The 26927-nt window shown below is 47.7% G+C and overlaps 1 protein-coding gene across 6 annotated transcripts in view; it reads right to left on the reverse strand.

The window, feature by feature from the left end:
• Positions 1-293: 293 nt before the first annotated feature.
• BAZ2A (bromodomain adjacent to zinc finger domain 2A) overlaps positions 294-26927 on the reverse strand; it is a 32801-nt gene continuing 6167 nt past the window's right edge. For 2 of the 6 annotated variants that reach the window (XM_072842801.1, XM_072842802.1), the window contains 28 exons: positions 17081-17218; positions 14915-15508; positions 13832-14017; positions 12992-13210; positions 12040-12540; positions 11839-11899; positions 10692-10800; positions 10421-10522; positions 10052-10262; positions 8676-8776; positions 8271-8336; positions 7851-8084; positions 7456-7710; positions 6851-7065; positions 6492-6566; positions 6103-6283; positions 5939-5998; positions 5603-5747; positions 3598-4292; positions 3254-3458; positions 2982-3137; positions 2718-2869; positions 2245-2534; positions 2001-2133; positions 1741-1887; positions 1121-1347; positions 855-998; positions 294-773 (listed from right to left, as the gene is read on the reverse strand). In XM_072842801.1, coding sequence (XP_072698902.1) covers positions 608-773; positions 855-998; positions 1121-1347; positions 1741-1887; positions 2001-2133; positions 2245-2534; positions 2718-2869; positions 2982-3137; positions 3254-3458; positions 3598-4292; positions 5603-5747; positions 5939-5998; positions 6103-6283; positions 6492-6566; positions 6851-7065; positions 7456-7710; positions 7851-8084; positions 8271-8336; positions 8676-8776; positions 10052-10262; positions 10421-10522; positions 10692-10800; positions 11839-11899; positions 12040-12540; positions 12992-13210; positions 13832-14017; positions 14915-15508; positions 17081-17216 — 5766 coding nt within the window. In that variant the 5' untranslated portion in view covers positions 17217-17218 and the 3' untranslated portion in view covers positions 294-607. Of the gene's footprint in view, positions 774-854; positions 999-1120; positions 1348-1740; positions 1888-2000; positions 2134-2244; positions 2535-2717; positions 2870-2981; positions 3138-3253; positions 3459-3597; positions 4293-5602; positions 5748-5938; positions 5999-6102; positions 6284-6491; positions 6567-6850; positions 7066-7455; positions 7711-7850; positions 8085-8270; positions 8337-8675; positions 8777-10051; positions 10263-10420; positions 10523-10691; positions 10801-11838; positions 11900-12039; positions 12541-12991; positions 13211-13831; positions 14018-14675; positions 14815-14914; positions 15509-17080; positions 17219-25561; positions 25668-26927 lie in introns of those variants that run through there. The other 4 variants (XM_072842803.1, XM_072842800.1, XM_072842804.1 and 1 more) reach the window with 4 other exon arrangements.

Below are 26927 nucleotides of genomic sequence, written 5' to 3' on the forward strand. Positions count from 1 at the left end.
TACATTATTGGATGAGAGAAAAATCTTAAAGGAGGAAGAGTAGGAAAAGGAAAAACTGAGAAGGTGAGAAGCAGGGAAGGGACTGAACATGGAAGCAGCATGTTCAGGGCCCGGTGTCCGGCTCGACACACTTGGGAGTTAAGTCCACTTTACTGGCCGTCACTGCGGGTCCACACACAGTACAGAGTGTTTCTCGGTTTCACACATTCACTAGAACTATTGCTATTGTTAAATAGCCCCAGGATGCTGGGGCACGTACAGGGAAGGAGAAGCTGGGAGGAGGAAGCAGGGACTTCTTTCCTCCTCCTCTTTTTAAATTAGGAAATAAAACAGAAAGGAAAAATTCTTTCTTTCTTTTTTTTTTTTTTGGCTTTCAGTCCAGAAGGACCTCATCTCTGCCCCTCTTAGTTGAGGAGCAAGAGGAGGAAAGGGAAAAAGGGACGTAGGGAGAAGAGGATGTAGGGCGCTGCCGAGGGTAAGGTCAAAAATCAGGCTGAGCTCTCTGACTTGAGTCTGGACCCAGGGCAGCATCAGCAGGTGAGAATGGCAGGGTTTTTTGTTTGCAGGGCGGGGAGATGCCACGAGGTGACTCCCCACCTCCCTTGCCTCACAGATTGGCCTGTTTTCCCTGATAAAACTCCTCCCAGCGGCTCTCAAAGAAGCGACGCATGATGTGCCCGGCCTTGCCCACTTCAGAGTCGTCCTCGTTGAAGGTCTGGCAGTTGTCAAAGACCAGGAGCGCATCAGCTGCGAACTCCTCGGAGCTGGTGTACCTGGGCGGGCGGAGGCGGCGCGTGAGCGCGGGCGGGGGGCGGCGGCAACAGCAGCCAGGGGCCCGGCGCAGGTCTACCTACCCTCCCCGGAGCAGCCGCTCCCGCATGGTGGAGAAATCCATAGGGTTTTTGATGATGCGCCGGTACCCGCTCACCAAGCGTGGGTTCACAGGCTCCAGAAAAGGCCAAGCTGCATCATGAGACTCCATCTCCATCAAGATAATCCTGTGTCATTAAAGGGACAGGGACGGCTGCGTCTCAAGCAGCAAACACACAGACCCCCCTCCTCCTAGTCCTTTACTCTGGCCAAGGTAGAGCCAGCTGTCCCCAGAAGTCATTCAACTCACTCGCAAAACGTGAGATCACTGTGGTGGTTCCGCATGGAGAAACGCCGCCGCTTCGAGGGGGACAGCCCTTCATCCGAGTACCGAGGCACTGCTGGGCTCTCCCGGCCCCTGGAGAGTACCCGGCGGCGGCGGCCATCGCCCTCCGGGAAGTTTAGCTCATAACTGCTTTTCCGCTTCTGGCCTCGTTTTGGGAAACCAGGCTTCTGAGCGAATCCTCCCTCTACCTGCTGAGGCCGGGAAAAGGGAGACCAGTCACAGCTGGAGAGGTACTCGGCTTGTTCCCTGCTGGTTTTCATCCCTGCGTGTCTGCGACTGAGGCTTCGAAATACTTCCACGCATCAGCCAGCATGTGCATCTACCCACATGATCCAATAAGGTAGGTAAAGAGGGAAACAATCAATCCCACTGCACAGAAGAAAGCAGATGAGGCTACGGAACGTAAGTGACTTGTCCTAAGAAGGATCAGAACCCAGGCCTCCCAGCACGGAGCCTGGAGTTCCTCCCACGGAGAGACAGAGGCGCGGTGGGCAGTGCTGTGTGTAGGACTGCTGACACACGGCGGGGGAGAGAAAACCTCGGACTTCTGCTTGGGAGGGAGAATGAGAAAGCAGAAGCCTTACCTGGGCCAAACATACTGCACAGAACCAATCTCCTTCTGGGACAGCCTCCATCTTCGGCCGATGGCAGTAAATGTGGCAGCCACGGTCACATCCGTCACAAAGCAGAAGAAACTCATCGTTGTCACCCTTCCGGCAGACAAGACAGGTCTAGACCAACGGTATGAGGAGGCAAGGTGAGCGCCCAAGCCTCTGCCTGCCCTGAGCCAACCCCGCCCAGGCTGGCTGCCCCTCGGCCTTCTCAGGCTCTCCCGGCCTCTTACCACTTTGTTGACGGACTTCTCCCAGGCAATGGACCTCTCCAGCTGGCCCAGGCACAAGCACACCTGGGCTGCACTCCGGCACCGCTCAAGTGTCTGGCGCCAGGCCCGAATGCGAGGGGTGATCTCATATGATCTGGGGTGGGGAGTCGGGGGTGGGAGAAAGTGGTGATCTCTGGATGAGAAGCAGGATCCATTAAACTTAACCCTTCTTCCCAAGACCAAGAATGGGGGTAGGGACACTCACATCTCTGTGGTGGTGCACTGGGGGGCACCACCGGGCGTGCTGAGCAAGGCCTTCTCCAGCACAACCTCATGAGCTGGCCAGAGGGGCTCCCGCAGATACCGCCGCTCCACATTCTGCTCTAGGGCGGCCAGTCGCATCACAGCCAAATCCAGCGGGTTGGTAGTTTTACGCTGGGGTGCCAGTCCTTCTCTACCCCGACCTCTCCAGGTGATGTCCTCCTGGGAGTCAGGGAGATGCTCACAGTAGGCCAAGTCTTCACGAGTAGAGTCTGGGCTGGGACATGTCCAGCCCTGCAGGTGGGAAAGAATTAAAACTCATTGCAAAGAAAGAAAATTAAGCGTCAAAAAAAAAAAAAAAGGTAGCATCCTAAGATGTCACTTGTGAAGTGGGGACCCAGGGTTTCTCCTAACAGAGTTTAAGAGACAATCACCTCCCCCTCAGCAAGTTCCCACCCAGTGCCAGCCCCGGGGTACCCGAATCTGCAGATCGGACAGGATGACCCGCTGTTCCAGCTCCTCTACCCACTGAAGCACAGCCAGGTCTGTCTCATAGGTCTTCTCTTTGGGGGACCAGCTCATAATCCCTTCTTGAAAGGCGGGTAACTGACTGCGCTCAAAGATGGGGTCTGAGAACGCAGAAGGCAGAGGGAAAGACCCACCAGTGAGGCCGCTGTCCCCAGCAGCAGCCCAACACCTATCCCTGGGCTCGGCAGCTCAGGCTGGGCCGACGCATCTTACCGGTTGAGGGCCGGAGGCAGACCTCCTGTAAGAAGTCCCTGTGCTTGTTGAGGTGTTTGTGAAGTGCCTTTTCTCGGATGCCCCGGGGGTGCAGAGCCTTGAGCATAGCATCCAGTGTCTCAGGATCTTGGATGCACCACCAGCCAGAGCACATCTCTGTGAAGAGTTGATATATGTGGGGTGGGGAGTGGAAACCAGTTCTGAATCCCACGGCCCATACTGATGCCGTTCATACCCATACTCTCACCCCGTGCCACCTCACGGGCACTTACCAGGGGGAACCGGCTGGGCTGTCAGCTGGGTCAGATAACGCTGTTCCATCTGTTTGAAGAACTTGCTGGGGGGTCTCCCTCTCCGTTTCGGCTGTCCTAGCCCTGTGAGACTCTGTGTGCCCTCAGGGTCTCCTGTCCGTCTCTTAGGGGCTGTCCCAGGCAAGGGGGTAGAGGAGAGCTGTACTGGAGAACAGGGTCTATTGATCTGTGAGTGAGAGCAAACACAAGATAAGGGCATTTCCACATTTTATAGGGCCTAATGGCCCAGCCCTTCCCCCAGCTCCAGCAACAGCCTGCACCCAAGGAGCGGAGCCTGTGGCAAGATGAAGTCAATCACTACTCACTGGCCTAGGGGCGGCAGCTTGCTGAGGGGAGAGAGCAGGCTGGTCCTCAGAAACAGCTGGGGGTGGTGTAGGGGCTGCATTGCAAGGCATCTGGGCTGAGAAGTTAAACCAGGGAGCTTGAGAATCGGGGACGGACTCTGCCTCACTGGGCTCTGGCTCCTCCAAGGGCTGTGATGGGGCCGGGTCCAGTTTTCCAGGGCTGCTGTCAGGTGTGAGGACGGAGCTGCTCAACAGGGAGCCGTGGCTCTGAGTCTGGCTCAGCCAAGACAGGAAGGCTGACTGACTGAGGTCATGCTGGCTCTGACCCAAGGACAAGGGGGAGCCTTCTGGCTCCAGGAACCCATTTTGGGACTGAGGATGGAGCTGAAGCTGGGGCTGGGGCTGAGGATGAGGATGAGGATGGGGCTGAGGCTGGGGCTGGGGCTGGGGCTGGGGCTGGGGCTGGGGCTGGATCTCAGCCTGAAGCTGAGCATCGGGCTGTTCTGAACCCTGACCCTGGACAGGGGGTTTCAGGTGCCTAGATTGCAGAGAGCCAGGCTTAGTTTTCCGAGGTCGGCCTCGGGACCGGGCAGGAGTACTGGCAGAGGTGCTGGAGCCAGCTAACTCCTTCTTCAGAGAGAAGGGGGCCAAGCTGGGCGCTGGATGAACTGCCACTTTTAAGGAGTCAGTTTCCTGCTTTATCATACCCTCAGGAACTGTAAAGAGAAGTGAAGAGTTTAAGACATACACTGATGTATAAAGGGAAGGAAAGAGGGTGTATAAATCCAGGATATACATTTTCTTTTTCTCTTGGACTTAGTTCCCCCTTTTGAGATTCAACTGGGAACAACTTACACGCCAATGAACAGTGCTGGGAAAGAAACACTATTCTCCTAAGTAATCAGAAGCAGCAGCATAATCACAAGCTAACATTTTTTTAAGAACCGGATAGATGTTAAACATTATGCTAAGAGTATTAACTCATCCTTCCAACAGCCCTATGAGATATATGTACTATCATCATCCCTATTTTACAAATGAAGAAACTGAAGCATACAGCAAGGAAATTGGAAGTCTCACCCCAGAGCATGTTCTCATAAAATGAAAGCAGCCCAAAAAGACATAAACAGAGATTTCACCAGGAAGACATAGACATGGCCAAAAAGCACATGAGAAAATGCTCCGCGTCACTGACCATCAGGGAAATACAAATCAAAACCACAATGAGATCCCACCTCACACCAGTGAGAATGGGGAAAGTTAACAAAGCAGGAAACAACAAATATTGGGGAGGATGTGGAGAAAGGAACCCTCTTACATGTTGGTGGGAATGTGAACTGGTGCAGCCACTCTGGAAAACTGTGTGGAGGTTCCTCAAAGTTAAAAATAGACCTGCCCTACAACCCAGGAATTACACTGCTGGGGATTTACCCCAAAGGTACAGATGCAATGAAACACCGGGACACCTGCACCCCGATGTTTATAGCAGCAATGTCCACAACAGCCAAACTGTGGAAGGAGCCTCGGTGTCCATCGACTTATGAATGGATAAAGAAGCTGTGGTCTATGTATACAATGGAATATTCCTCAGCCATTACAAATGACGAGTACCCACCATTTGCTTCAAAGTGGATGGAATTGGAGGGTATGATGCTGAGTGAAGTAAGTCCATTGGAGGACAAACATTATATGGTCTCATTCATTTGGGGAATATAAAAAATAGTGAAAGGGAATAAAGGGGAAAGGAGAGAAAATGAGTAGGAAATATCAGACAGGGAGACAGAACATGAGAGACTCCTAACTCTGGGAAACAAACAAGGGGTAGTGGAAAGGGAGGCGGGCAGGGGTTTGGGGTGACTGGGTGATGGGCACTGAGGGGGGCATTTGACGGGATGAGCACTGGGTGATATGCTATATGTTGGCAAATTGAACTCCAATTAAAAAAAAAAAGAAAGCAGCCCAAACGAAAAGCAACTAGTTACCTCCATTAGCTAGGACTCAATTCAGGCTCCCATGAAACACCTACCTAAGCTCTCCTCTGTTCCTTCCACAAAGATACCAGCCAAGTAGGGCAACACCCAGTAGCGGCGTCTGTAGCGGTCCTGACCCAAGGAGACTGCTCGAAGCATCTGGGATGAGTGAAGCAGCTTTTTTCGAAAGAAGAGCTGACGCTGTGTAGGCAATGGAAGGAAAAAGGAATAAAAAACACATTTCCAAAGAGTGACTCTGTCCAGTATATGGGAGATGGGCAATGGCTCTCAGCTTCCCTATAAAATTGATACCACCCAGGGCCCAACTCACACAATGATAAATTCTCTCCCAGCCCACATCCCCAGTTCCTGGGAGGTAAGAAGCACAGTACCTTGCTCAGTTTTTCTATCTGGCGCTCTAGCTCTGGAATGCTTGATGCTGTGGCATCAACCTGGAGAAGAAACAAATGGACAACGAGAGGAAGGGAATTATTAGAGTCAAGAAAGAGAAGTAATGTATTTCCAACTCCCACAGCCCTCAGTGTGGGGCTAGTACCTCTCCATCTCTTCGACCCCTACGGCCATGGACCGTCGCTACAGTCTCTTCCTCTTCCTCTTCCTCCATGCCACTGGTCTCCTCCATGATGCGAGAACTGCGCCTCCTTCCCAGGCTCTCCTCTGGCCCTTGCAACTCTACTTCAGGCCGCCCAGTTCGCTTGGCCAGAGCAGTTTTCAGTCTTGAAACAGATTAAGGGAAAAACTGTGGTGAGGAATGTGAGACTACCACTAAAGGAACCCTGGTATCTAAGCCATCCTGAGCCCTGGGGTAAGGTCCCAACCCCAGGGGAGAGGCTAGAGGCATCAGTTCCAGATGCAAGTTCTGGCTATGCTTCCCCCTTGCCCCATTCTCTCCTCTCTGGGCCCCTCCCTCTGTCCAATCCCTACCTCCGGAGCCGGCCTTCAACAATCCACTTGTTTTTTCTGTAGCTGGACATACTCTCCAGAGTCTTGTCGATCTCACTGCAGAGGAACAGGAAATGAGATTTCAAAGCAGGAGTGGTAGCACAAACAAAAAAGAAGGGAGCCTAAACGGTGAAGGGGATGCAGCTGAACTGGAGTTTCATCCTAGGGCCTAGGTTGGATAAATGGCAGAAGGCGGCTTAGAGTCTCCCTGGGAAGGTACCTTAGTACAGTCCCCAAGTTGCTCTAGCATCTCCAGAGCATGGCAGTGGACACACATCACCCCTCCCATTCTGACCAAGGCATACAGTAACCATCGCCACCTCCCCCCACCAGCCCCTCACTTGATGATGAGGGTGGAGCCATTGAGCTCATGCACAAGGAAGGCCAGGACAGCAGCTTTCTGTTGAGGTGGCTGAGCCTGAAAAGGCTGGGTACGCAGGCTATCACAGAGGGCTGGCTCCACTCCATACGCCATGAGGAAGCAGCGTAGGATCTCAGATACATTGTCTCTTGTCAGTGGGATCTCGGACACCTTCTCCCCCAAGATCTTTAAGGACTGTTAGGAGGAGAGCAGAATGGGAGTTAAGAGAAAAAGTGGAACAACGTAGGTTGGGTCAATCTGGAACAAGAAAATACACCCAGAGAGAACTACGGGGTGAAAAGAGAAAAGAATGAAAGGTGCTAGGACTTGATGAGATCACACAAAAGTACAAAAAGAAAAAGAAAAAGAAAGTAAAATAAAGGAAAATGAACAAAATAAGCAGAGAAGTCAGGAAGATCAACAGAAGGGAAATTATAAGGAAAACAAAGAGGAAGAAACCAGATCTTCCTTCCACTTGTCCTGACCACTTCAGGGAAGGGTTTATTTTTGTGTTTAACTTGAAGCAAAACTGAGACACAGCCCTGGATCCCAGGCCTGCCCAACCTGCTTGGGGAAGGCCCTCACCTGACAGTAGGAGGGCAAGCCAGGATCATAGAGCGCAGCCTTCAGGAGCCGCACCAGCAGATCTTGCACCTCACCCAGGCTGTCGCCTTGACACAGGAGTCCCTCCTGCAGGACCCCCAGGCTAGGTACATCTTTGGCAGGGTCAAAGCCCAGCACCTTGCCGAAGCTGTGCAGGAATTCCACGATGGTCAAGCAGTCTGAGAAGGCCCCGCTGGGCAGGACCAGACCCGGGATGCGTGAGAAGTCAGGTAGGGGCTGTAAGGATAAAAGCGGTAGGACTGTCAAACATACTTGAAGGCAACAGTCTGGGTATCTAGGAGGTTCTTCTTTTATTGGAAATGTCTTCACAACTGGCCCCTCCAGGACCCAGGGACCTGCTACTCTCCCCTCACTACCTGGTGATCAGTCAGACACATATCCTCTGTGGGCTTCTTCATCTCCTCCAAGATCATCTGCTGCCTCTGCCGCTCCTCCAAGCGCCTCTGCATGGCTAGCATTTTATCGGCTTTACAGGCTGATTTGCCTTTGGCCACTTCCTCCTTTTCCTTCATTTTTACCTTCTCCTTCTTCTCCCTCTTCACTTTTTCCTTCAGTTTTTCCTGCTTTGTCTTTACCTTCTCCTTCTCAGCCTACTCACCAAAGGAGAGAGGAACCAAGAATTCCATAAAGATTCCAGTCACCACCCTTTTTCCCTGGTCCCCATCCTCCCCACCTCAGAGCCCACAAACATAGCTATAAAACAAGACCAACTCACACATGTCTTGCAAAATAAGTTTGGTGACTTCAAAGTTATACTTGTGTGTACATGCACCTACCTTGGATTTCTTCTTAGCTTCCTTCTGCTTTAAGCTCTTGGTCTCTTGTTTCCGCTTGTTTCTGGCCTGTAAACCATAAGGGAAGTCATTTCTCCTCAAACTCTGAAAGCATCTCTGCTTGGGCTAGGATTCAAAAACAGACAAGGGTGCTGGGGAGGAGAGGTGAGAGATGGGATGAGGGGTTGGCAATGGATCACTTCTCTCACCCTGGAGATGCCCACATGATTTCTGAACAAGCCCAATTCTCTAAATTAAGCCCCCCGAAATTTTAGGTAAGGAAAGTATGCTGCTACATGAGGGGCCGTGAGGAGGGAGGGGCAGGTGGCAAATGTGGGAGAAAGAAAAAGACAATGAAGCAGATTGTAGGAAAAGTTAACCCACTATATAATCTCTGATGTCTCTCACCTGTCCTTGGTTAGTAGGCTGACACTCTCCTCGTTGTACCTTCTGCTTCATCTTCTTCTTGATTTTACTCATCTTTGCTTTATCCTCCTCATTCAGTGTTTCTGTGAGGGCAGAAAGAAAAATGAAGAGTGAGGCAGGGCAGACTGATTCCCAGCATTCAGAGCAGCACACGCCTATCACAAAGCTGGGTTCCTAATAAGCAGCTCCCTGAAGAATCTAGTTTTATTTTTGAGTACACATAATAAAATGCTAGGGAGAAAAATGGTGAAGAAGAGATACCAGCTATGGGACAGCACAAAGAACTCAAAAATATCCTCTCCAGAAGTCCCAGCCCCTAGAACAGATTAGACTACTTTAGAAGGGGTCCTAGAGGCCACAATGGCAGAGTAGCCTCGTAAGCTGTCTCTCTTCCCAGAAGACTTGGTTGGGGCGGCAACCCATGGACTGATTTCAGTGCACAGAAAGAAAACAAAACCAAACTGCCAAGGAAAGAGGGGGTCTCCAAAGTTGGAATCACAAATTAATAAACAATGTGCTAGAAAGAAAGGGCTCAAATAATGGACACCTCAGTAGAATTGGATCACTGACACAGCTACTGCTTATGGTCCACTCTTATGCCTTACTCTATCCAAAAAAAAAAAAAAAAAAAAGTCTTTGCTTTTGGAAGACTGAATATTGAAATGGAATGCTACAAACAAGAGTAGTACCCATTCTCTTCTGGCATGGACACACCACCATATCTATACGGCAACCCTCTAAATTAGATACTATCTGTAGATAACCCCGTAGAGGCTTCTAGCAAAATGTAAGTGCCTTGCTCCAGGTCATATGGTCAGAATGTGGCAGAGCTGGAACTCTGAATAAGAGACAATTTTTTTTTTCAAAATTTTCACACTATAATGAATAAATGTGATATTTGCTGAAAAATTACACTATTTCCTACCTGTTTATTGACTATTTCCTACCAGTGTCAATTATCTTTGGATTCAGATGTTAATTCTGAACCTCTGTGATGGTGGCAATGAATAAGGTAAAAGTGCACACCCCAAACCTATAAGCCAAGGAGCTGAAAGATGGCAAGGAAGGATATGGAAGCCCTCTCTTTGCCTATCAATATCTGGGAACCACCCAGGTCTGTGGACCACCCAAGAATCCACTAGTATGAGCAAATCAGGAAACAGGTTGTTAGGTTGTTAAAGAAAAGTGCTGGGACTTTGGTGCTACTTTCTAGGGAGGGGATGGTAGATTCAGATTCATTCTGTCCAGATAATTAATGCCATGCTCCCGGGGAAACCCAGGCATTAGTAATTCCTCAACATCTCTAATACTTCACAAAGCAAGTAGAATCCTAAGTAAAATAAGAGACACCACTGTACCTTGGGCTTCCAGTTTCTTTAGGAGGCGGTTATCTGTCTTATTCAGCAACTCAGCGATTTTGACCTTGGGTGGCCGACCTCGTCCCCGTTTCACCTTGGGGACTTCCTTAGTCTTGGCCTTCTCAGTGTTTCGAGGTCGGCCCCGTTTCCCAGTAATTGCCTGAATCCTGGATGGGATCTCTTCTGCTGAGAGCTGTACCCACTGCAAGCCCTAAGGTAATGAGGAAGACTATTACAATGTGAGGGTGCAAGCCACTGGATCCTCTGAATCATTCAATGCCCCAGAACCTCCAAACCCCACAAGAAGCTACAACTTGTCCACCAATTCTTTCTCAGAGACAAAAGCATATTTAACCCTGGGGTATGCACCTCTGGTGTGTCTCTCTCTTCAAAGAAATCTCCAACAGGCATACGGGGACTGAAACTGAAGTGCTCACGGCGGACATTGTGTACCACATTGCGGCTCAGATACTAAAAGGAGGAGGCAAAGTGGCATTAATAAAGTCACAGCCCTACCATGCCTTTGTCCAACAACAGCACAAGCAGAACAGGCCAAAGAGCAGAAAATGCTAGTCTGTTGCCACTGGGCCCAAGAAAAGAGCCCGTGCTTCCATTAAAATGCCCATGAAAGCTACATTACCTTGATCACTTCTGGAAACTGTTTCATCCTCTTCCCACAGGGACCATAATACCATGTCTCCCCTTGCCATCGGTGGCTACCCTTCTTGATGCGCACCTCTCTCCGCCACCTGCCAGAGAAGCACACGTGCCCTGCCGCCAGGTCACACTCCTACCCACAGTCAAGCCATCCCAGGAGCCAAGCTCACTGAGATGACCCTCCCAGCATCCTGTCTTACTAGATGCAAACATAGCACGAGACACAAGTGTGGTGGGAAGGCAGGCCTGAGCTCTACAAATCCTTCAGGGCCCCGGGGGGAAGGCAATACACCAAACTCCACAGGCCCAGAAAGACCTGCACCCTGCCTTGACAAAGTCAGTGTGTGATGAGCAGCTAGGAACCCCCTCCCCAATACCACTCAAAGCAATTGCTGGGTTTCCAGTGAAAAGGATGAAGACTAAAAGCAGAAAAGAAAGAGGGTGAGGGCACAAGCAGAAGAGTAAACTTGCTGCTGACTTCATGAAATGACTTTGTAGGCCAAGGTTTAGTAAGGAACTCTGTGTTCTGAGAAACAGATTATTCTAAGACTAAGCCTTATCTTTCTCTCAAAACTTTAAGAACTCAGACTTGGTGACCACAAGTAGCCTAGAGGGGTGGGGGGTGGGGACAATCAGGAAGGCAGTCATTCTTATGAGGCCCTCAGTGTCAACTGGCTTGTTCATTCTAGTCACATACTGTTCTTGCCCTTACCTCTCCAAAGAGCATTGAAAAAATAATAATAATAAAAAATCCTAACTCATCAGGATTTAGCCACTCCCTACTCACTGCTATCCCTTCTGTAAGTATATAAAGCAAGTCAGCTAATTTGGATATCTGAGCTCTAGGGTCACCAGCTGGGTTTGGAAAAGATAACAGCTGTAAGCCCCTGGAGCGAAAATCCAAGTAGCTACAAGATGAATAAAGAATAGGTGAGGGGAGGCAGATCCTGGGAGAAGGAGGAAAGCCTAGGAATCTCAGGCATTATCATTGCAGATAACTGTCCTTTAATCCATTTTTTTGCCTAGCCCATTCCTCTCCATCTCAGATGAGATGACCTCTCTTCCCTTCTTCCTAAAGTCATTCACTAAATTTGTCAAGGTCAATGTATGTAGCAAATTAGAGCATTTACCCATGTTGGAGGGGAAGACGAACTTCTTCTGGGGTAGCAATACGTCTCCTCAGGACATCACCTTGGGAGGAAGATAGGGGGATACCCAAGTTAAGAATTTAAGCAAAACAGTGAAACAGGCCAGCAGGAAAGGGCTAAATGCCACAAAAGGATAGCAACTTCTTGAAACTGACTAGGAATGGAACAGAATCTGACACTCACCACTACCAGAAGTAGTGATTCCTTCTCCAGTGATCTCTTCCAGATCAGTGGTGGTTTCAGGGAAGGTGCTGACATCCTTATCTGCTGGGGAGGCTGCTGGGAGGACAGCTACCGGGGAAGCTGCAGGGGATACTTTTGGGGAGGTCACCGGGGAGGCTGTCAAGGAGACTTCTGAAGAGACTGGTGGGAGGGCTGCTGATGAAGTTGGAGAGACAGTTGGGAAAGCTGCCGGGGAGATGACTGGGGAAATTTCTGGGGAGACTGCTGGCGAAACCGCTGGGGAGACTTCTGGAGAGATTTCCAGGGAGGCTGCTGGCGAAACTGCCAGGGAGATTGCCGGGGAAGCTGTTGGTGGGACTGCTGGTGAAGTTGCTGGATGGAGCTGAATAGTGGATGACTGGTCAGAGGTTGGCTGGGTGAGAGGTGGTGAGAAGTCTGAAGCCTGAGTCTCCATTTCTTCCTGTTCTGCATCACTACCATTATTCAGGTCAAAGCTGTTATCTAGAATCCAAAGGGACAGGATGGGTAAGGAAAAATAGTGTCCTACAAAGCAAGAGAGTCTACTCAGTCGAACCTGGACTAAACTAAACAGAGTCACTTAGAGGGCTTTTCCCTAGGGTTAGAAAACAAGAAGTAGCCTCTGGCTGTCCTCTCCAGCCATTCATGAAGGTTAAAGGGCAAAGCTATTGCTGTCACTGTGTGAAGTACCTTTTACCTGGACCCAGTAAGGCCCTTGGCCTCCTTCTTCCTGCAAACTCCAAGTCCCACAAGTTCTTCTGGGCACAGGGCAGAAGTCAGTGAGCAGCCTGTGCCTTTTTTAGTCCCAACGCACACTATTCCATAGCCCCCTCAGCTCCCAGTAAGGCGCCCATCCCTAAGGCCCTATCTACGGAACTGGTTTCCTCACCTTTTCTCGGGTTGAAGAGACTCTGTCCTCCCTCTCTTCACTTACCTTGCAGGACAGACTCCCCAAGAACAGGTGGAGAGCTGGGGCTGGCAAAGATAGAGGCTGAAGTTTGACTATCATCTGCCAGGAGACTGAAGGCAGTGGCATTATTGAGAGAAGGGCAATCAAGGGCAGAAATCACAGGGCTGTCCTCAAGAGGCAGCTTGTCCTCTGTATCCATCAGCTCCGTGTCATCTATACCATAAAGTCCTCCACTCACTGGCTCTTCAGGAGGTGGAAAAATCAGAAAACAAGATTTAAGAAATACTGGTCTCAGGATTTCCCAATTCTAGTTAGTTCTCATTGTGTGAAGTTTCTTTCTAATTATTAAATTAAGGAAATTCTACAGCTCTCTCCCTGAAACAGTAAAGTCACCAGGCTAATAGGGATTGTAAAAGCCTGAAATAGAAATGAAGGGAAAAGCATGGGCTCTATATCGACCCACAGACCAACACAAAATTCTAGCATTCATCATAAAGTCGGCTTTTCTTATATTTCAGTGGGGTGAAAGGTACTCGTTCACTGGCAAGTTTTCTTAGTGAGATAGTTAGAACTCAAATAGCCCAACTATGTGGTAATAAGTCCTTATCCAGTGAATTATTACAGCCCAGGGCTCCTGGCCAAAAGGAACATTGGGAGAGAACCTGGGAAATGAACCAATTCAGCTCAGAGTGCAGTTGGCCTAGTCAGCCAGTGGCATGAAACTGTGTTCGGCCACAGGATTATCTGGAGGCCCTGATGCCCCAAATTCCTCAATACTTTCCTTGGTTTACCATCTCTTCTAGGTGATAGAAGCTGGCTACCTTCTGCATGGACAAACTGAAGGGAGCCAGCCGCCAAGCCTACCCGGTGCCAGAGGGTTGAAGGGCTCCAGAGAGACTTCACTGAGGATTGGAGTGTCTTCCAGTTGATCAGGAAGATGTGAAGGATCATCTAAGCAGCTCACTGTGGGGTCAGGGACCAAGACTGAGACTTCTTGGTGTAATGATTCCACAGAAGGGACAGAGCCATTGTAGCCACACATCTTTAATTCTAGGAAATCCCAGAAGAGAGCAAAAGTCATATCAGTGCCTTCAACTGTTCAACTGTGGCTACAGTAGGCAGTCAGTCTTTGCTAGTGGGATGTTCATTCTTTAGTAATTTTAAGTACCAGTCCTATGGTTGGGTTCCAATCTTACCAAGATACTCTAGTGAGTAATGCTAATAAAATCCTATAGCAAGTAAAGAGAGGAGGAAAGGAGAGTGGGGTCTGAGATAAGAGCCCCATCATATTCTCAGCTATTTTCCCCATCCAGTGGGAACAGGTGGTAAGCAGAGAAAATACCCAGTGATTTTATAGGGTGGTCACTCTTGTATTTGGAATCAATGCTAAAATAAGCATTTATCTATTTTGAGGAAAAAGAGAGGGACTATCACATGTACCAATGCTAACAACAACAACAACAACAACAACAACAACAACAACAAATGGAGTAGACAAGCAACGGTATGCTCTGCCTGCATCATTCCCACCTTTGGGTGCCAATCACTATTAGGCCTCAGCCCACTTCAAGCAGCCCAGTCTGGCCTTGCCATAGTCAAGTCAAATTGGCTTCAATGCCCTCCACTAATGCCCCAACCCCTTCCTGTATTTTGGAAGAAGCCCTTCTTGATGCAGCGTGTCTGTTGGGGCTGTTTCGGGCTCGCCCACCTGCCCTCTCCAGGCCAGCAGCTCTGCATGAGCTTGAAATAATTTGCACTCCCACTCGCGAGCTGGTGCTGCTGCCACAAAAACACCAGCCACTTGGCTCTGCTAATCACCAACATGCAAATCAGCCTCCACTGCAGAGAGCTGGAAAGACAAGTTTTCCTCACCTCAAAAAGCCACTGCCCCCCCCCCCCCCAGCCCCGTTTCTCCTCTCCCAGCCCAGCTCACAGACCCAGTTATACCTGGCTGCTCTTCTTCCAGCTCCAGGCTGCCTACCAAGCCAGTGCCATTCTCTGCCACAACTGAAGTCAGCTCCTTTTCTGCTGCCTCATCAGGATGGATACCACTGCCTACCTCCTGGGAGGGTGCAAAGGTCTGGATGCTGGATCCCAACATAGGAGAAGTCTGTGGGGAGGTGAAAAAACTAGGGGGTCCATTGGGCATCACCTCAAAATTCTGGTCAGGAAAGGAATCATACAGTTCCTGTGAGTCGAAGTTAAGCCCCATGGGACTCTGGGTACCGTTGGCCCAGAACTCTTGGCTCCCAGCCCGAAGGTTAGTGTTGTGACTTGGGGATGAAGGCTGCCGGCTGCCCCCAAGGATGCCGTTGAGTGGGTATTGTCCCCCCGAGAACTGGGAGAGAAGGGGTGGGTCCTTGAGGTTGCTGCCAGGATTGGCAGATGGGTACTGTGAGTAGTTCCAGAGACAGTCGTAGGCCACGCTGGGGTGATGGAGGTGCGAGGTGCTGGAGGAGTGGGGAGCAGAGTTCAAAATCCCTGAAGTAGTAGTGTGAGATACAGTAGATAAGCCATTAACATTCACATCCCCATTCAAACCTGGCAGAGAAAGAGGAGAAGGGTCAGTTACAGATCCATGTGCAAGATCTAGCGCCTCTACCAAAAGAACAGCGCTGACTAGAAAAAGGGAAGGTGAAGGGGAGGGGGATTCCCCCTCTGCTATATTTATAGCTTTTCGGTCTCCAGGGAACACCGAACCCAGATGCTCCTGGATGTAAGCTTAGCAACTGCTTCTGAGGCTGCTGAGTAGGGAGCTGGGGAGCTCTACTGGCCTAGCACAGGAGCGACCAGCAGAGAGCTGACTGCTGCTGATGCTCAGGGTTTTTTATTTTTTTAAATGAAGCTGCTTGCAGACTCCCTACAGTGACTTACATTCTTCTCCACCCTCATTCCCTAGAGGAATTCTTGCCTTGGAGTGGCATGACTGAATTCTCCAGCGCCCCCCCCCCCCTTACCCCAGAGCCCGTTTGGCCCTGCAGTGGCACCAGAAGGGACAGCCTCCACCTCACTGGCACATGCAGATCCAGCACTTTGTGCTGGGCTAAGAATAGAATCTGCAGTCACCACAGCAGCAAGATCCCAACTCAGAAGGCTGGGCTTGGCCCCCCCATAGGAACTGGAGGGTAATATTGCAGGGGGAAAATCACTGCGTGACCAGTGCTACAGACTTCAGTTCTCAACACCTCTGGACTGGAGGACAATTCAAATAAAATGAACCAAGATACTAAAGACACTTGGGGGAGGGGGTCCTCCAGTGAAATAAAGGAGCTTCGTCTATCTATCTGCAACCCCTGTGTGGAGGACAGAAGGGAGAAATAGTTAGGTATAAGGCTATGGCAGTATTTTTCTGCTGTAAGGAAGGAGGGAAGCATTTGGGCTTCTCTCTGCTTCCAAGTATAAAGTACCTGAAATCCAGGCAAGATTAGAGAAGTACTTGGCAGAGCTATGTACAGAGCAACTGATAAGCCAAATCCAGGGAAAGACCTGATCTTGGCAGCAACACTTCCATCTGGAATTATAATAGATGTTTCCCTTTGGGGAACTAAGTAAGCATTAAAACTCTCTCTGTCCCTACCTTCTACTCTCAAGGACAGGGGTGGCACAGACACTCCAAGCATCTGCCCTCTCTTCTACTACACAAACTAAAAGGCAAACACATCCCTACCTTCACCCAAACTCTCCACCCCCAATCCTAGGGCTGGCTTCACCTTTAAAAACAGCTTCTCAGGGGGCTGGACCTTTATCTCTCCCATGGGTCCAGAAGTGTTATCAGAAGCAGTAGCCATCTCACCACTCTGGCAGTAGCCAGGGAACAGGGCTGACAGAAGAGCAGGCCAAGATGAAAAAGCCAGTATGTTTTTCTAACCCCTCCCAACCTTAAGTCAAGACTAAGAATGCTGCTTCCAAAAACCCCTAGAACTTGTTCTTAGAAACTTGATTTCTCTCCAGCAGCTGAAGTTCTGAGGATTTACTTCCTCCCTCCCCACCTGGCAAGAAAAAAGAGCTGTAGTGAGGTAGCTAGCCCAGAGGGGAGCCAAATCTTGTCCCATCAACCTGCTCTATAGGAATTATGCCCACTCCCTCCCCAGGCCATGTGGCCCTCACACTCACTTTTCCCTTGCTGGGGGAAGTTCATGGGAGACCCGTTAGTGTAGAGGCCCTCCCCTGAGGAGGGAGAGGGTTTCAGTCCTGAGGCAGCAGGTGCAGGGGGAAGGCCAGTAAAGTTAAAATGGTCGTTTGCCTCCATTTCTGTAGGAGGGAAGAGAGAGGGGGGAAAAAATACTGGCGGTTAAACAAGGTTATATCACCTGGAATCTTCTAGAGGGAATGCCCCCTCCCCTCCGTCTACTTACCCTTCTTCTACCTATGTACTAGGGGTTATTTCAGGGGGTACAGGTTGAAAAAGAGGAGGAACTATACCCCTAACCTGGGCAATGACCCTACAGAAATAGTGCTATAAAGCCACCCTTGTAGAGATAAATAGTGAGAAAAAAATAAGCTATAAGCCTCGAATAATCTTCCCCTGTAAACCCCTTAATCAATCTTAACTTCTGGTCCAGGTTATCCTCCTAAGTTAGATATTATTAAACCTCTATTATGTTATATTTAACCTTTTCCATTCTTTTGTTTTCCTTCCCCTCAAGGTAAGGCCAGAGTCCCATTCCCAGGGGCCACAGAAGGTTCTCAATGCCATCTTTTTGATAGGAAGCCATGGAGATAGGGGTGTTAGCAGAAAAAGCATATCTGACACATATGCTACACTGTTTATTATTATACTTGAGTTAAATTATTTCCATGTTATCCTGTCCATAGCCCTAGGCATCTGAAGAAGATAGTAGTTACCTTAGTGAAGGGATTTGAAAACATGTTTTAGGGAAGTAGACCATAATAGCAAAACTCAAATCATCCAACACTTCTACTCTTTTTCATGGTTTTCTAAGAACACAACTCAGAAAAACGTCAGAGGTGGAAAACTGATTAAAAAACCGTGGAACCAAGGGATCCCTGGGTGGCTCAGCAGTTTACCGCCTGCCTTCGGCCCAGGGCGTGGTCCTGGAATCCCAGGATCAAGTCCCACATCAGGCTCCCTGCTCCCTGCGTAGAGCCTGTTTCTCCCTCTACCTGTGTCTCCGCCTCTCTCTCTCTGCATCTCTCATGAATAAATAAAGAAAAATATTTAAAAAACAAACAGTGGAACACCAAGGAATATTATTCTGTTATACCTATTATGGTTACTTCCTAATGTTTTGGTTCTGTAGCTTAAATGTAAAGGGTCATGGGAGAATAGTTGGATATCTTACATTTGTAAAGGGTAGTGGTTCCTTGGAGGGATAGTATGGTTAAAAAGCTTTTTGCACTGTTCTGAACATGACAGGGCGAAATGAGAAGGAATGATAAGTGAAGCTTTTGGTCAGAATATATTTAACCTTGGGATCCCTGGGTGGCACAGCGGTTTTACCGCCTGCTTTTGGCCCAGGGCGTGATCCCGGAGACCGGGGATCGAATCCCCCGTCAGGCTCCCTGCATGGAGCCTGCTTCTCCCTCTGCCTATGTCTCTGCCTCTCTCTCTCTATCATAAATAAATAACATCTTAAAAAAAAAAAGAATATATTTAACCTTGACAGAGCAAAGATAAGAGGGAAGAAAGATAGGAAGCAGAAGCCAGAGTTACTGGTAAAGTCTGACTTATCAGATACTATGACATACTAGTACATACTAATTTGATATGTAAGAAACACGATCTATCTCAATATAGAAAAAGCAACCCCTTATGTTACCATGTTTTTAAAAAGGACAGAAGAATTCAGGTAGATTTATCAAGCTTCCAAGATAAGGCAATAAAGACCTAGATGATGTTTTAAACAACCTCTTTTTTTTTTTTAATTTTTTATTTACTTATGATAGTCATATCACAGAGAGCGAGAGAGAGGCAGAGGGAGAAGCAGGCTCCATGCACCGGGAGCACGACGTGGGATTCGATCCCGGGTCTCCAGGATCGCGCCCTGGGCCAAAGGCACGCGCTAAACCGCTGCACCACCCAGGGATCCCGAACAACCTTTTTTTTTTTTTTTTAATTTTATTTATTTATTTATGATAGTCACACACAGAGAGAGGCAGAGACACAGGCAGAGGGAGAAGCAGGCTCCATGCACCGGGAGCCCGACGTGGGATTCGATCCCGGGTCTCCAGGATCGCGCCCTGGGCCAAAGGCAGGCTCCAAACCGCTGCGCCACCCAGGGATCCCAAACAACCTCTTTTTAAAAAGAATCAGAAGTAAAGCTGTTTAAAGAATGAATAAATTAAGAACATATATGACTATTGCCCAAAGATTTTCAGAATCATGTTCCTAAATATGCTAGATAATGCAAATTAGACACAATTAGGTGTTCTGAACATGAAATATAAACTATTTATGACATGACAGTTATCAGATTTTCTAGCTAAATACCCTAATTGTCTCTACCTTTATTAATTTTAACTGAAAAAAAATTTTTAAGATTTTATTTATTCACGAGAGAGACAGAGACACAGGCAGAGGGAGGAGCAGGCTCCCTGCAGGGAGCCCGATGTGGGACTCCATCCTGGGACTCTAGGATCACGCCCTGAGCCAAAGGCAGACACCCAACCACTGAGCCACCCAGGTATCCCTTAACTGAAATTTAAAAAAAAAAAAATTTTTTTTAAGCAAGTCATATTTTATTGACAAAAGGGGGAAATCTTTTTAGCATAGATTGATTTCCCATAGTCACTCTAAAATAAGCAGAACTAAACCTGCTGTGCATCAAAGAAACTGGGTTTCTACAGAGAAAGACCTCAGGATCTCCGAGGATTTTCCTACAAGGGCCACTCCTCAGTAATAAAGGGTCTGAAAAATAAGCCTTATGGAACGATAAGCTTCTGAAATGAAAGACATCAAGGAGGAAAGTTCATTCCCTAATCCTCTAGGTTAGGTTCCTTCCAAAGCTTACATCACAGAGCAAAGAGGACATGCAGTAATTCATTTCGGAAGTACTAGAAACGCTATTCCTGGAGAGCCAATCTCATCTGATCCCCACCTCTTCCCTCCCCCAGTTTTATGCACAGCCACACCTCCCCTGGTATGTGTGTGACAGACACCTTTTCTCCCATGTGCACCAAACTATATCCTTCCACTCAATGATAGGCCACAGTTCATTTCTCCATTTTCTATTTGAATCTGCAAGGAAACTAGTGACCTTCTTTCTCCTCTCTGCTACTCTGGGAAAACACAGCGTTTCAGGTCTCATAAATTACATACTAATAGGAATAAATGGATGGCTCACAGAAATCAGATAAGTAAAAGGAATGGGAAGTTATCTAGTGCCTGAGGTCTGTTTCCCCACTAGCCTCTGCTGAAGGGTCATCAGGACCACAATCACTTCATTTACAAGAAGCTTCCTAAAAATATAAAATACCCTTTGTGCCGTGCAGTGAAAATAGCACATTATGGGCTCTACGTTCAAATCCCAGCTATACTACCATTAGCTGTGTGACCCTGGACAAGTTACTTAATGTTGCTGAACCTCAGTTTCATCATTACTAAAAATTGTAGTACCCACCTCCATGGCTTGTGAGGATAAAAAGATAACAAGACCCAAAAGATCAAAATAAAAATATAATTTAAAAACATAACCAGAGGCACCTGGGTGGCTCAGTCAGTTAAGTGTCTGACTCCTGATTTTGGCTCAAGTCATGACCTCAGGGTCGTGGGATTGAGCTCCACATTGTGCTCAGAGCAGTCTGCTTGAGACTCTCTCCCTCTGCCCCTCCCCACCACATCCTTGGTCCCACTCACTCTTGCTCATTCTCTCTCAAATAAATTTTTTTTTTTTTTTTACCAGTACTACAAAACTAGGGGTAATCCTCCCAGTCAGACTTCCTTACACATTGACTCTTGATTTCAGATGACCCTTAACTATGGGATCACACCACGGGAATGCAAAAATGTAGACAGCTCTTGTAAGCAATAAACCTAGGGTTATTTCATTTTAACCTTCCTACCCAAGATGCTTGTCACAATAATCCTGAAGGTAAATTATGACTTCCCATCTATGCCCTCCCTCCTAAAGGAGAATAGGTAAAGCAAAGGAGCATATCTCCCTTTGAACTAATAGGATTTTGGGCAAATGAAAAAAGAATCAGTCAGTGCCCAACCCCCAGAATAGCAGACAGCTCTCATGACCAGGAAGTATAATCAGGCCAGTACTCAGCCCAGTCCTGGTAGTGTGTAAATGGATCTCTTAAGAGACTCTATGCTTCATTTGTAAGAATTAAGGGACATTGCTCCTTGAGCTTGAAGCAGTAAAGCCCTTGCCACATGGCCAAATAAGGCTGTTTTTCTCAGTCTCAACTGAAGAGCTACTTATTCTGTGGACCTGTGACATGGTTTTAACACAAAAAGGCTGACAATGCACAATGTGTTGAAATAAATATTACAGATTTCGACACTGTTGCAGGTGCCCTGGCCAATCCTAACAGACTTCTGAGGCTACCCCCAGAAAGACAAGACACATTAACCATCCAGCCAGACACTTTGGCAGTACCTGCAGTTCTTTGGTTCATTCTTCCCATATAGTAATACCACAGTTCTACAAATAGAGAGGTTCCTAAATTGGGGGGCGGGGCAGGAAGGGGTGGGGAAAGCTTTCAAGTGTTTATCTTTATTAAACAGGAAATCCAAATTTTACTGTATAGTAAATAAATCATACCACTATGTCTTACCTTCATAACTGTGAATGCTATAAAGGATATTTCTCAAGTCTACTCATATTTGGATTCACAAACCATAATCTAATACAGTGATTCCTAACCAGGAGTGATTTTGCCTCTGGGGCTATTTAGTAATGTTGAAAAGTATATTCTACTGGCATCTAGTAAGTAGAAGCTAGAGATACTTCTAATGATCCTGTAATATACAAGACAGCCCACCACAACTAACAATCATCTGGCTCAAAATATCATTTGTACCAAAGTTGAAAAGTCTTGCTATAATACAAAAGCTGCCCCATTCTGCAATTCCTATTCCATACCCTGAGAGAATTACAAAGATGTACTGACTTTTATTAAAACCCCCTTTCTGGCTAAGGTGTCTTCCTCCACCCATACAGAGTTCAAAATGCCAACCCATACCTTCTCTCGTAAAGGATAGCCCATTCCAACAGCCCTGGTAACAATCTGCACTTGGAACTCTGACTCAGACCACTACAGCACGTATGGACTGAGGCTTTTTCTCAAAATGTGCTTTCTTTAACTCCCTTTCATAGTCAGGGCAATGAGGCAGGAGAATGATGAAAGAAGACTACATATATTAAGGGGAGCCACTCAGCCCAAGGCATGATCCTGGAGACCCGGGATCGAGTCCCACATCGCGCTCCCTGCATAGAGCTTGCTTCTCCCTCTGCCTGTCTTTCTCTGTCTCTAATAGATAAATAAAAGCTTAAAAAAGGGCGGGGGGGGGGGGAGCAGCCCCGGTGGCTTAGTGGTTTAGCACTGCCTTCAGCCCAGGGCGTGATCCCGGAGACCCAGAATCAAGTCCCATGTCGGGCTCCCTGCACGGAGCCTGCTTCTCCCTCTGCTTGTCTCTCTTTCTGTGTCTCTGTCCTCTGTCTCTAATAAATAAATAAAATCTTAAAAAACCAAAAACAAAACGCCACTCAAAGACAACTGCCATGTCTAGGCTGCTCAGAACACAAAGAGGATTGTTCTTTGACCTTATTTCTTCCAAACCATATAGGTTCTACAGCATCAATCAGATAATATGTTGTACCATTATATGTCCAGCACCTAATTTAGTGCTAAGTACTTAAAAGAACCAAAGGAAATATTGCTGAAGCCACAGATTGGACAAATGAATAAATCTATCTTTTCTGCCACTACCGGCTTACTCATTCAATAAAGGCTGTGGTTTTTGCTCAGAGAACCCAAAAATTTAGCTTCATTCTTCAGAGGTAACAATTCCTAGAAAGAAGAGAGGTCCCAAATCTTAATGTATTTTAGACAGCTGTCCCCTACGGAAAATAAGGCCTATAAACAGGGAAGTACTGAGAAAGTAAGGGGCAATAAATTTGAGCTCTAAATTAGTGAAATGTTCTCGGTTGATTTAACTGAACACTCAAAGTACACACTCAAGGTACACAGTAGGTTTTAAACTATTTGTTGACTGAATAAAGAAATCATATAATGATCTAAATGAGGTTTTCTGCCACAGTTCTCTCTGGTCACTTCACTGCCAGAGGAATGGAGATGCCTCTGAAATTACAGGACAGTAAAAGTCATATTCCAAAGGTTGTAACAAGGTTATTTCCTTCGTTCAGCCCTAATTGTTTCTCAGAATTTCAGTTCTAACAGTTAAGAACTCGATCCTTGCCTTCAAGAAGACATCCCCCCGTAAAAAAAAACCATGAGATGAGCAGGTAGGTTAAGATCCTGTTTAGTGAGACAGGTCATGAAGAGTCCAACCCAAGGAGACCAAAACTAGTGAGACTACTTCTCCCTGAAAAACCCCCATATGTTAGTTTCGATGAATTTTTGCTAAGATTATCTTTTTAATTGGTAAAAATGCCCTATTATTCTCTTTAATTAGGACAAAACACTAAGCAACATAGTAACACAATGCTACTTTTACTGCTAGTGACCCAATCTAAGAACTATCTCCAGAGCTCTTCAAATACAGTTTTTCTGTTTTGCAGAATTTCATAAATTTCAAAATGAATGAGGCAGACTGACAAGCTGGTTGGAAAAAAAATTTTAAAAAGTCCTTCTGGAGGCCCTGGCTCACTCAGTCAGTAGAGCATGCAACTCTTGATCTCCAGGTCCTGAGTTCGAGCCCCATGTTGGGTGTAGAGATTATATTAAATAAAGTCCTTTGACCCATGTGCAATAATGCTGATAAAGTATTAATCTTGGGCTATGGGGTATATGAAGACATCCATATCTCAAGAAACAAATTTGGAAGATTATCTGCCCCAGGAAATACCTTCCAAGTTTTATACTTCACTCTATGTCCCAAGACATAAAAACTTTGGCATTATTGCCTCACTGTACACATCAGATACAAGGTCAAACATCACACCAACTATTGGACTAACTTCTACACTATTTTAACAATAAAAGAATATGGGATCCCTGGGTGGCGCAGCGGTTTGGCGCCTGCCTTTGGCCCAGGGCGCGATCCTGGAGACCTGGGATCGAATCCCACGTCGGGCTCCCGGTGCATGGAGCCTGCTTCTCCCTCTGCCTATGTCTCTGCCTCTCTCTCTCTGTATGACTATCATAAATAAATAAAAATTAAAAAAAAAAAAAGAATATAACATAGCAAACCTCTTCAGAGGTAATAAGAAAGGTCAATGGCAGCAAGACACAGTTATCCTAACAAGCTTTGCTTCTCTTGGCAACACCTGATTCCAGAACCACAAGACTGCAAGATGAGCCTCTCAAGGAAGTCTAGATTTCTGACTAGCTCTGGAGGTCAGCCCACGTAGTACCTCAAAATTTTCTCCTTTATGAAGAAAACAAAAACAAGAAACCAACAAAACACTCAATATTAAGAAATCCACTGCTCTGATGGAAAAATGCATCCATTTTACAAGGACGTGGAAAAGTTTGCTTCATTCACCATTCCAATTAATCATGTATCAAATGAATCTATATCTACTTTCTCAAAACCAACTTCTATTCCTTTACGGAGTCCAAAGAAGAGTGGTCTTTTTCCCTCCTTCACTTTTTTTTAACCCCCAACGGGGAAAATCAATTTACTATTCTGTCAGGTCTCAACTTAGGTAAACAAAGGCTGAAGAAAGGGAAACTTACAATCAGTGTGTCAAATCAACCCTGTCAGAAAACACCTCAAAAGAACCAACCAGCTTCTCTGTGTCTCTCATGAATAAATAAAATCTTTAAAAATAAAATAACCCCCCCCCCAAAAAAAAAACCAACCAGTCATGAAGAGGGACAAGAAAAAGGACAATAATACTGAACTTGTTTTTATTTTTTCCATATCAACCTCAACAGCTTCAGTGAAAAAAGCAATGATGCTATCTTAACAGTGATGCTGCTGCTATCACGTCATACATCCATCTATTCCCACCTGGACCTCTAATCTAGGAATCTGCAATTCAGGTGGGAGGGTTATGACTGGAAAATACTGAAAAGATTAATGTTTATGCCAGCCTTAAGCAGTTTTTAGGATAGTCCAATGATCTGAGTATGTCATCTCTCAAAATACAAAATCCTGTTGCCAACTACTCTCTAACCAAAGTGCCTGGGGACATAGTACACACAGTGCACCAATATATGCTAGAGTAGAAATCCTCTGCAGTTATCAGGTAGGAGAAAGAAAATGTGGACACATGACTTTGTGCAGAACAGAGGGAAAAAAGCTCACCACTCTCCAACAGGTAACAAGAGAGAAGATGTCTTTTATGGATTGAAGAGCGAGTCACATGACAGCTAACCTTCCTTACTAGTTGGTTCTGCAGAAAGTAAACCACCCAGCACCCTACATCAATTAATATGCTTCCCATGGGGACTAACTACTCTTAGGCTAGAATCACCAGTAAGGAATAAGCCCATCACCTTCACCCTGCAAATCAGTCCCTACTCCAACATATAAATTCCATTCCCTCTTCTTCCACTTCTCAGAATCTACTCTTCATCTCACAAGTTCATCTGATGAGGTGCTCTGCAATACAGAAAGTTATACTTAAGAATACATTAAGTAGGACCCTAAAAAGTCACTCTCATGACACAGAAAGATCCCAGGTCTTCCTGGCAGCTCTCTAACGCTGCGAGAATTTTCATCACTAGTATTCAAAGTGCAGTGGATGACTGAGTTTGCTACTCTATGACCTCTAGCTCAAGGAAAAAAAAAAAAAAAATCCAGACATGGAAGCAGAGATGCTCTGGAGTGTGGGAGGAGGGGGGAGGCAGATCGGGATTCAGTGAGTCAACTGCAGTGACTACACTTCCAGTTGACAAATGAAGTTTACCAAAAAAAAAAAGAAAAGAAAGAAAAAAGTCGAACGAAAGGACTCCTAAGACCGCATGGTTGGCAGGATCCAAGCTTGCCCAGAAGGCCTCAGAAAATGAAACCAAATCTGATTAAAATGGACATTTCAAAACAACAAGAGACGCAGCAGCAAACGCACAGCTGCCATTTCCCGGCCACTTCCTGCGGGAGGCTTGGGGGAGGGGCTGTTTGTGTACAGATGGAGGTGGAAGCTCCCCCCCCCGCCCCCCCGTAGGATGCAAATCTCGCACACCAATAAATCCTACAAAGGATGCCCGCTAACGGCATAGTCTTTCCTCGGAAAACTGGGAACATAAGCAAAGAAAGGGATGATACAGGATCGTCTTTTCTGCCACGGAAACGGGGATCCCCTTAGTAAGGGATCCCCTCGGAAGGGGATCCCTCTTTATTCTTCCCTTCGGCCCCTAAAAGCCCGGCTCAGACGTCTCCGCGTCAGCTCCATCAACCCCCATCCCTCGAGTGGGAGACTCCCGGGGCTCGGCGGCCCGAGCCAAGCACACCGCGCTCCAGCCAGGCCCTCCCCTGCTCGCCACGCTCGAGGGAGCGCGCACCCCGCACCGAGGGAGGCACCGAGACCCCCGGAAGCCCCTCTACCTTCCTCTCGCCGCTGCCAGGACGGCCCAGTCCCCACAGACGGAGGGTCCCACCCGCCCAGGGAACCCCCTCGCCCACCCTCCGCACCGGGCAGCCCCCGCCCCCACCCCACCCGAGGAGGTGGAGCCCCTCCCGGGGATTCCTTCCGAGTCCCCCACAGGAGGCGTCTCCACCAGCCGGGCGGCTCCTCCGCCTCCTCGCAGCCGCCGCCGCCGCCGCCGCCGCCGCCGCGAGCCTCCTCGGCCGCTCCCGCCCCCGCCAGCCCGGCCCGGCCTTCAGCCGACCCGCCAGCCCCCTTCCCCTCCCGGCCCGCAGAGC

The sequence above is a fragment of the Canis lupus genome, chromosome 11, assembly GCF_048164855.1.
Source record: "Canis lupus baileyi chromosome 11, mCanLup2.hap1, whole genome shotgun sequence".
NCBI lineage: Eukaryota > Metazoa > Chordata > Mammalia > Carnivora > Canidae > Canis > Canis lupus.